The sequence below is a fragment of the Theropithecus gelada genome, chromosome 9 (assembly GCF_003255815.1).
Source record: "Theropithecus gelada isolate Dixy chromosome 9, Tgel_1.0, whole genome shotgun sequence".
NCBI lineage: Eukaryota > Metazoa > Chordata > Mammalia > Primates > Cercopithecidae > Theropithecus > Theropithecus gelada.
This window is the reverse complement of record NC_037677.1, coordinates 56154846-56169771: the sequence shown is the minus strand read 5'-3', so window position 1 is coordinate 56169771 and position 14926 is coordinate 56154846. Positions and strand designations below refer to the sequence as shown.

At 51.0% G+C, this 14926-nt stretch overlaps 1 protein-coding gene across 1 annotated transcript in view; it reads right to left on the bottom strand.

Moving 5' to 3' along the window:
* Positions 1-14926, bottom strand: part of DLG5 (discs large MAGUK scaffold protein 5) — a 134224-nt gene that overhangs the window by 36451 nt on the left and 82847 nt on the right. Inside the window, exons 7-13 of the mRNA XM_025396339.1 lie at positions 14383-14695; positions 8245-8429; positions 6425-6550; positions 3278-3410; positions 2758-2885; positions 1901-2076; positions 1417-1520 (exon numbers count right to left, since the gene is read on the bottom strand). Coding sequence (XP_025252124.1) covers positions 1417-1520; positions 1901-2076; positions 2758-2885; positions 3278-3410; positions 6425-6550; positions 8245-8429; positions 14383-14695 — 1165 coding nt within the window. The remainder of the gene's footprint in view (positions 1-1416; positions 1521-1900; positions 2077-2757; positions 2886-3277; positions 3411-6424; positions 6551-8244; positions 8430-14382; positions 14696-14926) is intronic.

Sequence of the window (14926 nt, the reverse complement as noted above, 5' to 3'; positions counted from 1 at the left end):
GGTGATCCATCCACCTCAGCCTCCCAAAGTGCTGGGATTACAGGAGTGAGCCACCGCGCCCTGCTGGCAGTTTCAGTTTTAAAAGGTTAGTTAGAAGTATTAAATTTGCATGTCCTATGACTCAGCAATCTCATGGCATTTGTAGCTCAGTCTCAGAGATACCATTAGGTGTCTCCAGAGGGTCTATGCACACAGGTAAAGTTAAATGCAGGACTGTTTGCAATTGCAGACCCTGCAAACAACTTCTATGTCCATCGGGGGGGATAATTTATACTACATATAATCAAACAACAAAATACCATAAGGTGGGTAACATTAGCCAGGCTAGACTTGGAAAGATATCCAAGGTAGGATGCAAACTGCAGATCCCATTATTGTACATAAATAGCAAAACAAAACCAAGAAATCTATCTAGGTATATATAGATTTGTAGGGGCACTTATGTGGGCTGGGTACTTATCTTCCAAATGGGGGCAGGGACAATCTCTAGGAGCAGGATTAAAGGGGGAAGGGACTGCCACTTTTCATTTTACATATTTTTGTATTGCTTGACTATTTTACAACAAATAGGACTTACTTTGGTAACAAAAAAATTTAAAAATAGGTATTACATTTAGTTTTTTTAAAAAAGGGTCGTGTTTAAGTCACAACACAATGATGTCAATTTTTTAAACTGTCCTTGATAAACATTAATGAGAACGTTAAATGTAGAGAACTACATTTAAAATGTTAATAAAGCTGGGCGCTGTGGCCCATACCTGTAATCCCAGCACTTTGGGAAGCCAAGGCGGGCAGATCACCTGAGGTCAGGAATTCGAGACCAGCCTGGCCATCATGGTGAAACCCCATCTCTATAAAAGTACAAAAATTAGCCAGGCATGGTGGCACACGCCTGTAATCCCAGCTACTCAGGAGGCTGAGGCAGAAGAATCACCTGAACACAAGAGTCGGAGGTTGCAGTGAGCCAGGATTGCGCCACTGCACTCCAACCTGGGCGACAGAGCAAGACTCCATATCAAAAAAAAAAAAAAAAGAAAAGAAAAAAGTTAATAAAGGTTATCTACAGGTGGTACGAAAGCAAGTGGTTCTTATTTCCCTCTTAGGCCTTTGGAGGTTGCAGTGAGCTGGGATTGCATCACTGTACTCCAGCCTGAGCGACAGAGAGAGATGGAGAAAGGTTATCTACACATGGTAGCAACGCAATTGATTCTTATTTCCCTCCTAGACCTTTTATTTCCTAATTTTCTACAGTAAATAGAAATATACCATCAGGAAACCTATGTTTAAATGTTCACATAGTACAATGCCCAGAACAAGGAAAATATAAAATCTTTGCTCATTACTTCTTGCTCAAACCTCCCAAATGTAATCTGTCTATGCACAGCAGATTACCCTGGCTCCTGCCTTGAGACTTACCGCAACAATCCTGTCTCCCACAGCAAGGGACCCTTCTTTGGCGGCAGGGCTTCCGGGCAGCACGGCGGCAGCATACACTCCATTCTCCAGACTGATGCCGCTGTCTGCAAGCCACAGGAGGTCACTGGGTAGCCCCTGGCCTCGCTGCCCAGCCCCGGTCACCCTACCTCATCTTTGTTACCATCTTCCCACAAAAGAGGATGTCAGCAGGCTGCACCCTCTCTACCCCTGCACCCTGCCCCAGTCCCACCAATTGGGGGCTCAGTTACATCTGCCCTTACATCTGCCCAGGTAAATCAAACACTCAGACAGCAAGACTCAGGGCCCAGACAACCTCCTGCCAGGAAAGCACATGGGCTACATTTAAATGGCATCGGCCCCTCATCCCTGTGAATGAGGTACTCTAAGGGGCACCCCTGGCACCTGTCCACAAAAAAGGGCCCCAGCCACCTGAGGCACTCTGCCATGTCCACAGGCCCACTACCTTTCTGTCCACTGAGGTTGATGTGCAGCGGCGTAACCACCTTCCCACCCAGGGACTTCCTCCGCCGCACGACCATGTTGATGGCCCCCTCCCCGTTGAGGAGTGCCTTGATGGCCTGCTTCTTGTCCTTGTTGATGAGGTCCACATCGTTGATTCTCAGCAGCCAGTCATTGACCCTGAGAAGGGGCACAGCCAGTTCAGCACCCACAGAGGCTGTGGGACCAGCGGTTAGCCGCCCACCACTACCATTCAGGGGGCTGACTGCCAAGGAGTGGGTGCCTCACATACACGTTCAGAAAATTTCCTCTTGCAGGAGTGCACACTGGTAAAATTTGCAGATGCTGAGGTTAGACAGCCTGGGTTTAAATCCTGGCCCTACCACTTACTAGTTGTATGATCCAGCCCCTCCAGGCCTCAATGTCCTCATATGTAAAATGGGGGCAATAATCACGCCTACCTTGTAGGGTTGTAAAGACTAATCAATTAATTTCTATAAAGTATTTAAACCAGTACTCAGCAGTCAGCCAGCACTGTAATAGTGTTAGCTATTTTATCATCATGACTATTTCCCTGAATGAGCATGCCATGTACGTCCTGGGCTCTCACACATACCCCCTGAGCACTTTCCCACCCAAAGGAGCAAAAGACAGCACCTGGTAACTAAAGAATAATCAGATTCAGAGGCAACTGAGAAGCACTGTTTCTTTTTGGAGCAGTATTAGCTGCTGAGACTGCAGGCCTTGGACAGATCTCAGGCTGGGAAATGTTCACCTAAGTGCTACCTGGCTCTCTTCGGGTCCTCCGCACTGGGGAGAAGGGCCCCACCTTACCTCCAGGGCCTGGGCCTCAACTCTTACCTTAAGCGCCCATCAGCAATGCTTCCTTTATCCACTTTAGTGACAAATATGCCACAGTCCCCCGGGAAACAAGGCTCATTCACACCTTCTGCCATATCAAACCCCAGTGCCTTCAAGTCAATATCCTCCTGCAAAAACAGCAGCAACAGCAACGCATTTCACAAAGCAGTGACAGAAACATTTGGCTCTTAAGCCCCTGAGCTGCTCACTCCAATGTGGGGGACTGTCCCTTCACCTCATCTGATGAGACACTCCATCCCCAAGATGGAAACCTATGAGTACCTGCAACCTGCCCCTTCTGGCCACTGCAGACAGACATCCCTGTCAGCATCCCCCCAGGACCCTGCCCTTCCCCGGCTGCAACCTAGCCTGGACAGCTGCCGGGAAAGGATGCTGTCACACTCCTGGGAGGAAAAGGAGAACCTCCAAACTTGTTGAAACTGGGAGATACCGCAAGAGGGTCACCTTCTCCTCCCTCATCCATCAGAGAAGGAGAGAAGAACCATCAGAGGCAGCTTACCGTCTCCCTCTCAAACTCTACAACTTCCGTTTCCCACTCCATGGAATCCGTGTCAATGGCCGAGTCGTGGGAGCTGTGGGCCATCAGCTGCCGGAACCGGGCCTCCTTTTCCAACTGGGATTCCATCTGTTCCCTGTGAAGAGAGAGAGCCATGGTGAAAGCCCCTTGGGAGGTGAAACATCCCACCGCGTAACGGCTCTGAACCTCATGAGGCAGGCAGTTCGTGAGAGCTAAAACAGGTTCCTTTCCCCACTGTTTCCCAGTAACTCGGAGAGTCAGGTCAAGGCTTCTGGGGTATCTGTGAGTTTTCACAGTGGTTTTTTTAAAAAAGACAAATTCTCCCCAAATTTATCTAGAGGTTTAACACAATTAAAATCAAAATGCCAGCTGGGCACGGTGGTCCATACCTGTAATCCCAGCACTTTGGGAGGCCGAGACGGGCAGATCACCTGAAGTCAGGAGTTCGAGACCAGCCTGACTGACATGGTGAAACCTCGTCTCCACTAAAAATACAAAAATTAGCTGGGCGTGGTGGCATGTGCCTGTAATCTCAGCTACTTGAGAGGCAGGAGAATTACTTGAAACAGGGAGGTAGAGGTTGCAGGGAGTAGAGGTCACACCACTGCACTTCAACCTGGCGACAGAGTGAGACTCCATCTCAAAAAAATAAAATTTAATTTAAAAGATAAAATCAAAATGCCAACAAGATTTTTTGTAGATACAGATGGCTATTCTAAAATGTATACATAAAGGCATCAGAATTGCTAAAACAATTTTGAAAATGACTAAGTGGGAGGAAACTCTATCCAATTTAAGATGTAGTATACAGCTACAGCAATCAAGACGGTGCTGCTGTCAGGGAGACAGACACACAGGTCTGTAGAACAGAATAAGGAACCCAGGAATGCCCCAAGCTACCAAAGGTGCATACGTTAACAGAGGAAGGACAGCCTCCAATTAATGATGCTGGAGCGACTACACATCCATGGCCAAAGAAATGAATCTCAACCTAAATCCCTTAACCTCGGATAAAAGTTAACACCAATATATCACAAATTGAAATGCAAACTGACAGAAGCAGCAACAGAAATGCCACTTAAATAGTTATATTAGGATGAAGACGTAGTTCTTAACATTTCCTTTAATGCCATTGTTACACTTTTAAAAAATGTTCACTGATGGCCAGGCGTGGTGGCTCATGCCTGTAATCCCAACACTTCAGGAGGCCGAGGTGGGTGGATCACTTGAGGCCAGGAGTTCAAGACCAGCCTGGCCAACATGGTGAAATCCCGTCTCTACTAAAAACACAGAAGTTAGGCAGGTGTGGTGACATGCACCTGTAATCCCAGCTACTTGGGAGACTGAGGCACAAGAATCACTTGAACCCAGGAAGCAGAGGTTGCAGTGAGCAAAGACTATACCACTGCACTCCAGCCTGGGCAATAGAGTGAAACTGCATCTTAAAAAAAAAAAAAGATAGGTTTGACTTCATCAAAATTAAAAATACTAGTTCTGAGAAAGACCCAGTAACAAGGATGTGAAAGAGAGACTCAGAAGCCTCATTATATTCTCAGGTGACTGGCCTGTGACACCCTCCCTGAAATCTGGGTCCAGGCTGCCTTGCCAGTTCATGAAAGCTGCCCACTGGGCTCCTGACCTACTTGTGTTTCCTGCTCCAGCAGACAAGCTCCAGGGCCGCACCTCTGCCTAGGCTGTGCTCTCACCAGCCGGCTCTAGAATACCACTCAGCCTCCAGGGCAGAGCTCCAATGCCTTCCAAGCTGCCCCAACCCCTCCCCAGGCCAATGCAGCCGAGCTCAGCATTCAATGCTCCCTATACCTGTCTCATCTAGAATTACCAGGGAGTGCCTGAGGCTTCCCAGGCAGCAACACAGACCCCCTCACCCGCATCCTGCCAGTTAGAGAACTTAGCAGACAGGAGGCACAAACGCAAACATGCTGAATGAACACACAAGCTGAATGCACAAGCTTCAGGCAACTCTGGCCCAAACAAGAGGCAAAACATCCCATGTTCACGCCCCAGAGGTTCTAGGCTTTCCCTTCAAAGAGAACTCCTTGATTCCATCACATTGCTAGACCCAAGATGGTCCCTGTGAAGAGTCCTGCCTTGCCTCTTAACTCCTAAAATATTCCTGAGAGCACCCAAGCTCCAAGCTCCAGAGAGTCTGGATTTTTACAGAATAAACGGAGCTCTTTGTCTCATTAGGAGTTTTACTGAATGGAAAAGAAGAGAAGCTGTCACTCCCTTCTGAAGGGCATCACTTGAGTGTGCAAGGCTTGCACACTTGCACGCACACACGAGCTTCTCACTGCCCCCTCACCACACTAACAGCTAGGGAAATGTCACATAATGGATGGAGAGCCACTGCTTTCCAACTAGATTTGGGTTTTAGACCATGGCCTATTGGGCTCTGCCAATTTCTATGCTTAAACCCTGATCTTTGTATTTCAATGCACTACTAAAGGCCACTGAGTGTGTTTAAATGACACCCTGGGAGGCTGCTGTAACCAAGGGGAGGATGTCTGACACCCCAAACAGTCTTCCAAATGGGCATCCAAATAACACAGGCAGAACAGACTGCTGGATGGGGGTTGCAATTGCCTTTAAAACTCTAAATCACAATCTGTCATCATTTTACTCATTGATTTACTTGTCTCTTAGATGGACCCAACCTTGGTCTGTGTGCACTGTGAGCCCATGAGGAAAGGGGCTTGATATGCTTGTCAGTGCCATTTCTCCAGTGCCTCTAATGGAGGCTGGCCCATACAGAGCAGGTACTTGAAAAATCTCAGCGAGTGAGTGAGTAGGGGAATGAATGAATGGGTAACACGTGCATGCCTGCCCCGAATGGACTGCTTGGGAACAAGGCCCTCCCTTCCTAGTGCCTTGGCACACAGTGCCTGCCCTGTGTCTAAGAATTTCTGGCCTAAGAATTTCTAATTAACCCAGCATGGAGATAACATTCAAACCCATTCTACAGACTGACAGAGCAAGACAGAGTGAAGTGAAGGGACAAACAGCCAGGTCGACACAGAAGGATGAGGCCCTGGCCAATGCACTCAGCATTGCCTTGCCCAGAAGGGACAGGGGCCCTGGGCTCCCAGATGTGAGCCCGTCCCAGCCTACTTGAGCTCCTTCAGCTCACGGCTGACGTCATTCTTCTGCTTGCGGGTGTCATCCAGGCTGCGCAGGGCCTCGGCCAGCTCACTCACCGCACGGTCCCGCTCCCGCCTCAGGTTGTCACACAGTGTCCTGGTGGAAGGAGCAGCAGACAAGGTTACCTGAAGGGGCACGGGGAAGAGGGCTCCCGGTCTGCAGCGGATGGCCTGGCTGCCTCACTCCAAATACCTGCCGGCACGTGCCCCATCCCCAGATGCACAGGAGCGCTTGCGAATCTGGGGGTAAGACCACCTAGGCCATCCCCAGTGCATGACAGAGGGAACGTGGAGGACCTGTGCAGAGAAGATATACCCCCACAGTCACCCCGCAACAAGTGTCAGGTTCCCAATGCCCCGTTTCACCCTCAATGTGCCTGGGGTTAAGGACCACCCTCTGCACACACTCACTGTTCTAAGGTCAACTTGAGGGGCCAGGGGTGGCTCTCCTCTATATGAAGCACCCCCACCTGCTTGGCAGGCCTGTGCTCCAGCACTACCCCATGTCTCATATCTACCCACAGGCAGAGCTTTCTAGAGCTATCCCTGTACCCTGCAACTGGGATGGGAGCCCCTTCGGATAGCAGCCGGTCCTCATGTATCTCTGTCTCTCTTAGCTCTGTGCAGGTGCAAAGTACAAGCTTGGTGAGACTCTACGAAAGAGGACCCTAAGGAGGTGGAGACAGATGACCTGGTTGTGGAGGAGCCTGGGCTCTGTGCCACCTCCATAAATGGATATACCCAGAGGACTGGTTCCTACCTCTCCACAGCCTCAAATCTCCCCCAACCTCAGTCAGAGCCTGGCTAAGGACTGCCCCCTAGAGACACCCGTGGAAGGGGTCCGGGCAGAAGCAGACAGGGAGCAGCCCCTGGGCCTCCCTCCCCTTGCACTGGGCACCTAGCTGTGCTCTCCATTGGCAGGGCCTCACCACCTAGCCATCCTCATCTCCTGATCAGCCCCTAGAGACATTGGTCTCTCCCCTGACCAACCACAAGGAATCTTTGGAAACCTCCCAAATACCAAGACATTATCTCTCCCCACCCCAAACATCATCACGACCACAGCCACTCCTGGATCCTCCCCAGCCAGGATCAAGTCCACACTGTTTGGCTTCCCTTTCAAGGCCTCTACACCTGCCCCTGGGAATCTCGCCAGCCTGCCCTCTCCATGACTCACCCATGTCCCTGCCCTGAGCACACGCCACAGGTCCCCTCCGTCTGCAATGCCCTTCCCCCTTTTCCACCTGGAAAAACCCCACTCGTGCTTCCAGTTCTAGCTCAAATGTCATGCTCTCTGGGGAGACCTCCCCACACCCCAGGGAGCCCTGCATGCCCCCCACAGCCCTGGAGCTCAGTCACGCATCTTCCTCCCTCACTGCCCTGCCCACCCAAGCCTCTCCCGAGGTCTCTTTGCTCCAGGGATTTGAGACCCTGGCACACAGTAGGCGCCTGGGGAATACTGCTAAAAGGACGCATTTCGGATGTGCTCTTCTCATCAGAAGCCCTCAAATAAAAGAGGTTGGCCTCATGCCCCTTCACAGGCGTCTCATGTGGACATAGTACATACTCAGGACATATAGGGCTGAGTGACATGGGAGGGAGAAACAATGGAAAATTCTAAAACTAAGAGGCAAGGCTGGGGCATCAACTAGGGGTGAGAAAGGAGGAGCCCAGGTCCCTCCCACCTTAGCTGGACACACAGCAAACGATTCGGACCCTCCCAACAGACCCTAGCAGGTCCCCGCATCCTGGGGAGATGCAAGCCCACGCCAGCTCAAAGGCACCCCATACCGGATGCTGTCACGCTCTGCTACGATCTTGTCTCGCTCCTGGAAGGCCCAGTCCCGCCGGCACTTGGCCACATCCGCCTCCTGAAGGGCTTCCTTCAGCTCCTGGCACAGAGCCTTGCACTGCTTTCGAAGGATTTCAACCTCCTTGTTGGCTCTCCCAGCATCCATTGTCACCGTGTCTTTGATCTGGTGGGAGTAAGGGGCAGGGAGAGGGAGAGGCTGCTGAGCCTCATGGACCAGGAGTGCCTCCCACCAGTGCAGGGGTCAAGGCTGAGGCTCTAGGGAGCTGGATGGAAACACTGAGCCCATCGCAGCACACCCCCTCCACCCATACCCCCAGTGACTACACCCCACAGCCACTGTCCTATTAACCAGCCCCCCCCCCCCACAGCCCCCACGTGTCTGTGATCCTGGTTTTTATAATCTGGCAAGCTGAGTTATTTTTAAAGACAAAAATACATCGGTGTTCCTGCTGGTGAAGTGCTGTGTATCTCAGTTCGTTTAAAAAGCTGAAATCCGAAGCATTTATATCTTGGCACAACCCTAGAGAGTTATATGCTCCACTAAAATTTCAAGTCAAACTCTTAGAAGCACTCACATGAAAAGCCCCCTCCACACCTCTATAATCCTTAGAAAACACGGAGAAATGATGGATGACAAAGTGAGTGTTTACTGCAAGAATAACTCCTCCCCTGGCTCAAAGGCTTTCCAAACACGCAAAACAGAAGCATGACAACAGAGGCGGTGATGACACTGCTGTCCCCGCCCCGAGACTCTCCACCCTCAAGTGCTAGGACACAGGAAGACACACACGCACAGGAAGAAAGCTTCCGTTCCCTCTAACGATCATTCTCCGGAGAACAGGAGATGGCAGCCTCTGCAAAAACATGTTCAGAAAGATCTCAGACATAGAAAACAAGAGAAGAGAATGAAGCTGACAAGAAAACACCTACAGTCAGTTGATAAATCCCCCCACCTCTCAAAACTGAGGCAGAGGAGCTGAAAAACAATTTGCACAAAAAGGACCATCAAAGCTTGAGGGTGCCAGTGCAGTGGCTGGCTTTGCTCGGACTCCTGGGAGTCATTCAAATCATTTCAGTTTTGATTATTTTTTCAGCTTTACATGGTATGCCGTGTTTGTTTAGTTTGCTATTTTCAAAAAAAAAATCCTTAAATTTTCATTTTAAAAATTATTATTTGGGGGCAGGGTACAGTGGCTCATACCTGTAATCCCAGCACTTTGGGAGGCCAAGGCAGGCAGATCACATGAGATCAGGAGTTCGAGACCAGCCTGGCCAACATGGTGAAACCCCATTTCTACTAAAACTACGAAAATTAGCCAGACATGGTGGCATGTGCCTGTGGTCCCAGCTCCACGGGAGACTGAGGCAGGAGAATCACTTGAACTTGGGAGACAGAGGTCGCAGTGAGCCCAGATGGCGCCAACTCACTCCAGCCTGGACAACAGAGTGAGACTCGGTCTCAAAAAAAAAAAAAAGTGTATTAATTTAGTCAAGAATTTATGATAAACAATACTTTTCAAAATTTACATTAGACTCACTGTTTTACAATATATTTATGGATAGTTTTAGAGCTGACACATGTTACCACGTGGATTCCCTGAAAGGTTTCTCCATGGTGCTCTGGATGAGCATCTAGGGAGGCCCCAGGTGCAGACAGGAGGAGAGGCAGTGTAGGAGGTGGGCAGCTCCCCCAGCCCACAGCTCCCTTCCTTCCCCTGGGCTCCACACCATTGCTGGTCTCCAAAATGAATTCATCCCCAAATACTGCTTCCTTATATGGAATACAAGAAGTACTACACTTAGTTTTAGTGAAGGGGGAAGAGGGGAAAGAGGTACCTTTAAAAAAATGGTAAAATTTGGAAGCCCAGCAGACCCAAGTGACCGACTGATTGATTCTGATCACACTGGTGAGGAACCGCAGGATCTAGAAGTGACTCACCAGGGCTCCCCCATCCTGCAGAGCTGACTCATGATCAGTACCGGCTCCTCTACCCCAGGCAGACTCTACCCCAGGCATCAGATGTCAGTCTGAGTCTGCTCTAAAAGCGCCACCTGCAGTCTCTTTCTTCCAGTGCTGGGTGAGCAAAGGCGTGGGAAGAGATGGGCCGGTCTTCACAAGACACTTGCCAGACCCAGCCATGAGGCCGGTGAGAAAGGCCCATGGGCTGCAACCCAGCCCCAGAGGGCCAGAGCCCACTCGAGGGTCCCAGGGGAGGATTGGGCCCAAGTGTGGAGTGGTGCCCCTGAGCAGACGGCTCTCAGGTGAGGGCACCTCCCTCTGCTTCCTGGGCAGCTTCTCTTGCTACAACAGCCCTCTGCATCTAAGTTCTGGAAAGGCCAGTGCTGCCTCACCTTGTCCCCTGGCACTGCCCAGTCTGTCCACCACAGCTGAGCTCAGCTCCTCAACTAGGACCTGTAGCTGGACATGAAACTGCATTCAGGGCAGCAGACGGCAGGAGCTTGGGGGGCTGCCCTTCTACAGACAGGGTTCGGTGAGCAGGGCCCGTCTGGGAAAGTGCGTTGGAACCTGGGAGATCTCTGCAATAGGCAGCAGTGACGTACGGCTTCCAGTGGTGCCAACCTCAACTCCCCAGGCAGTTCCTCCCTCCTCCTGGGAGCAATGAGCCTTCGCTGGACAAGGTCAGCTCCTGGCCTGAGGCAGGAGGGTGGCCTTGGGGGAGCTCCTGAGGATATCTCCCCTCTGGGAGCTGGTAAGGAGGTGAGGGCACAGCCAACCTGTCAAAGACCCTGACAGGCCCTCCCGGTGCTCTTCGCCTCAGCCCACTCAGAAGAACACAGAAGGGAGAGAGGGCATGGAGAAGGAAAAGGGAAAATGGAGCAAGGGGTGCAGATAGAAGACAGGGGCATGCAAGCACAACACCAGAAACTGAAGCCCAGCCCTCGGGCTGAGCAGGATGAAGACAGCTCTGTGGTGAGGGAGCTAGACCTGCCAGAAGGCCCCCCACAGCTGACCCCTGACAGGCAGCAGCCAGTGTGGTGGCGGGGCCAATCCCCAGGGTGCCTCACTGCCCACCCCTCCTGGCCTGCTCTTGCCAGTGGAGAGTGCTCTTATTCATGAAGCCAGACCAACTTGAGAAGGAGCTGACGGGCAGCAGCGGGGGCTATCTCCTGCCTGCTGACTCGGAACGGGGCCTGGAAAAGATCCCTGTCTCAGCTGACAGCTGCACTTGGTGCCCAGCCAATACCCCCTGTGGAGGCTGGAGGCGGGCTCCAGGCTGAAGGGCTCGCCTGAGTGCTGGGAAGGCGACGGCTGCCCCAAGGACGTCAGGCCTGGAGGTCTCATTGCTGGATGCCAGCACCGCAGGGAACTCAGGTGTTCTCTGTACATCTCTGTGCTTTCTACATTTCTACAAAGAGTCTTCACCATTAACTTCAAAGATCTCAAAATTTGGCCAGGCGCAGTGGCTCAGGCCTGTAATCCTAGCATGTTGGGAGGCCAAGGTGGGTGGATCACCTGAGGTCAGGAGTTCAAGACCAGCCTGGCCAACATGGCGAAACCCCATCTCTACTAAAAATACAAAAATTAGCTGGGCGTACTGGCAGGTGTCTATAATCCCAGGTACTCAGGAGGCTGAGACAGGAGGATCGCTGGAACCCAACGGGTGGAGGTTATAGTGAGTTGAGATCGTGCCACTTCACTCCAGCCTGGGAAAAAGAGGGAAAGTACGTTTCAAAAAAAAAAAGAAAGAAAGAAAGAAAGAAAAAAGAAAATCTCAAAACTCCATCCGCACGGGCTCGCTGTCATTCCCCAGGCATGTGTCTGATATTCTGACATTTCACAGCAGTTACTGACTTGGTCATTTTCCAAGTTTCCATCTTCATCATTTTGTTTTCCTTATTTGATATTGACATTTTCCCCCAACAATTATGTGCTCAGATCCCAGGATGTGAACATGAGTTCATGGTTTTTCTAGGATGATTACCAAGTTCTAATGCATTATCTTCACTTACTAAATATTTATTCTAATAGACTTTCAAAAATTTCATTGCAGTAAATATTCATCTTCACACTGGCTTTTGCCTCAAGGGTCTCCAGAAGTCTTGGTGGTTCCTTGTACGAAATTCCCATTACTTGGTTGGCCCATTTTTACCCAAAGAAACAGTTTAATGAGGTTCACCCTAATCCTAACAGAGTAGTAAGATTCAGATGGGCATAATAATGAATGCCCATCTCAACTCACTGTTGCTTTGTGCAGGCACGATGATGTATTTTCTATATTGAATCATTTGTTCATCACAACCACCATTCCATTGTGCAGATGAAGAAACTGAGGCTGGCTGGGTGCAGGGGCTCACGCCTGTAATCCCAGCACTTTGGGAGGCCGAGGCAGGAGGATCGCTTGAGCCCAGGAGTTTGAGACCAGCCTGGGCAACATAGTGAGACCGCGTCACTACAAAAAAATTCAGAATTAGCTGGGTGTGGTGGTGCTTGCATATAGTCCCAGCTACTTGGGGGGGCTGAGGTGGGAGGATCACTTGAGCCCAAGAGGTCGAGATTACAGTGAGCTATGATTGTGCCACTGCACTCCAGCCTGGGGAACAGACAGGCTGTCTCAACAAAAAAGTAAATTAAAAATAGAAACTGAGGCCCAGAGGCCAGGCACAGTGGCTCACCAGGCGGTGAAATTATGCTTGTAATCCCGATACTTTGGGAGGCTGAGGCGGAAGGATTGCTTGAGTCCAGGAGTTCGAGACCAGCCTGGCCAACATGGCAAAGCCACATCTCTACTAAAAATACAAAAAATTAGCCAGGCGTGGCGGCGCACGCCTGTAACCCCAGCTACTTGGGAAGCTGAGGCATGAGAATTGCTTGAACCCGGGAGGTAGAGGTTGCAGTGAGCCAAGATTGTGCCACTATACTTCAGCTTGGGCAACAGAACAAGACTTGGTCTCATAAAAAAAAAAAAAGAAACAGAGGCCTAGAGAGGTTTGAGACCACATGACTGAGGAGGGCCATCTCTCAGCAAGGGGCCTGTGTCTCATGCATTCCCCACATCCCCTATCACTGCCCGGGCGTGAAGAGAAGTTGTATCAGTTGAAAGACATGCTGGTCACCCATCAGGCATCACCTGCCTCACATTTGGTATGGCAGGACCTGGTAGTAATGATCCAATGCATACCACCCCTGCCAAACTGCCTGACCTTTAACGCCTTGCTTTTTGCTTCTCATAAACCACCTTTGAAAGCTGCATTCCAACTGACCTGCACAGAAAGGCAGGAGAATAGAGGGACATGAATATCCGAGAACTATTGTGATAGGGGAAAAAATCTGCTGTGATCAAGTCTAGAAGCTCTAATCAGAGCCACACACAACACAGACTGAAGGGAATCTCCATGGGCCCATCCAAGCCCCAGCAGGGCTCAGCTAGACCTAGGGCAAGGAGCTCCACGATGAGAAGTTGACAGGTAGGAAGGAGGCAGAAAATCCACATTGGCCACCCAGGAGTTGAGCTAGGTGGCGCAATCCAATGCTATCAAACATCCCAGCTCCCCAACCCTGGAGGTGTGGCCCCCAGACAGCAAGGCTTCAGGAGAAGAACTAGTAGGCTCAGCCTAGTAGCACATCTTCCCAGCAGGAACCTGAAACACTTTTTCAAGAGCAGACTCGATCAGATACACACTGCTGGTGGAGAAGGGCCCCTGAGGGTACTCTTCCAGACGCAAGAGGCCTAACATATCTATGGCTTTAGGAACTTGGCCTTGGTATCTTGCTTCATAATAAGCAAGTCCTTGAGATATCACTGACTTTCAGCATGAGACTGATCTGCAATTACGTAGCAATGGGTTTGGGTGTGAGAGTATCGGTGCGCGTCATCTGACTCTTCCTGGTGTGTAAGCTCCAGGTATCCACGACTATGTCTGGGCCTCCCTCCCCACTTGTCCCCTGTAATCCAGACTAGAGCTGGGCATCGAGCATGAGCTCAGGAGTTACCTCGGTGGTGTCTGATAACCCAGCTTGCACTTAGGCCTCCTATCAGAAGCCCTTTACTCCAATGGGAAGGAGGCTTCTAATCCAGACACCATGCACTCTGCTGCCCCTCTTCCCGGGACGCTGTAGGAGAGGCTGAAAGCCAGCCACCAGCCCACCCACCTACCTGCCGCAGCGCCTCCATCTCCTCACTGGCCGCCTTCTTCTCAGATGTGCTGCTCTTGAGCTTGGACTCGGCCAGTTCCACCTCGGTCTGCAGCTTGTCCAGCTCAGAGATGACCTGGTCGCGCTCACTCATGATGAGCTTGTACTCGCTGTACACAGCGTCCCGCTCCTCCCTGTATTTCTCCGACTCCTTCGCTGTCTTCACCTGCGTGGTTCTCAGCTCGGTCAGCTCTGACTGCAGCAGCTCCATCTCCCACTGCAGGTCCTTGTTCTGCGCTGTGGCCTTGTTCAGCTCATGGTGGATCGCCTCAAACCTGGGGAGAGAGGTGGCGAGACGTGGGAGGGGCGGGGGCGCTGCCCGGTCAGTGGCCAGCTGCGCTGCTGCCTCCCGCCAGCTCTGTGGTGCTGGACAGTCAAGCGTGAAATTTCAAGTGAAGTCACTCTCTCCGCCCCCAAGAGAAAAGTCACGGAGTACCAGTGCCCCCAGACCTGGAATTTTTCTCAGCCCTTTACAAATGCCAGGAGTTGAACTGAGGACATTATGC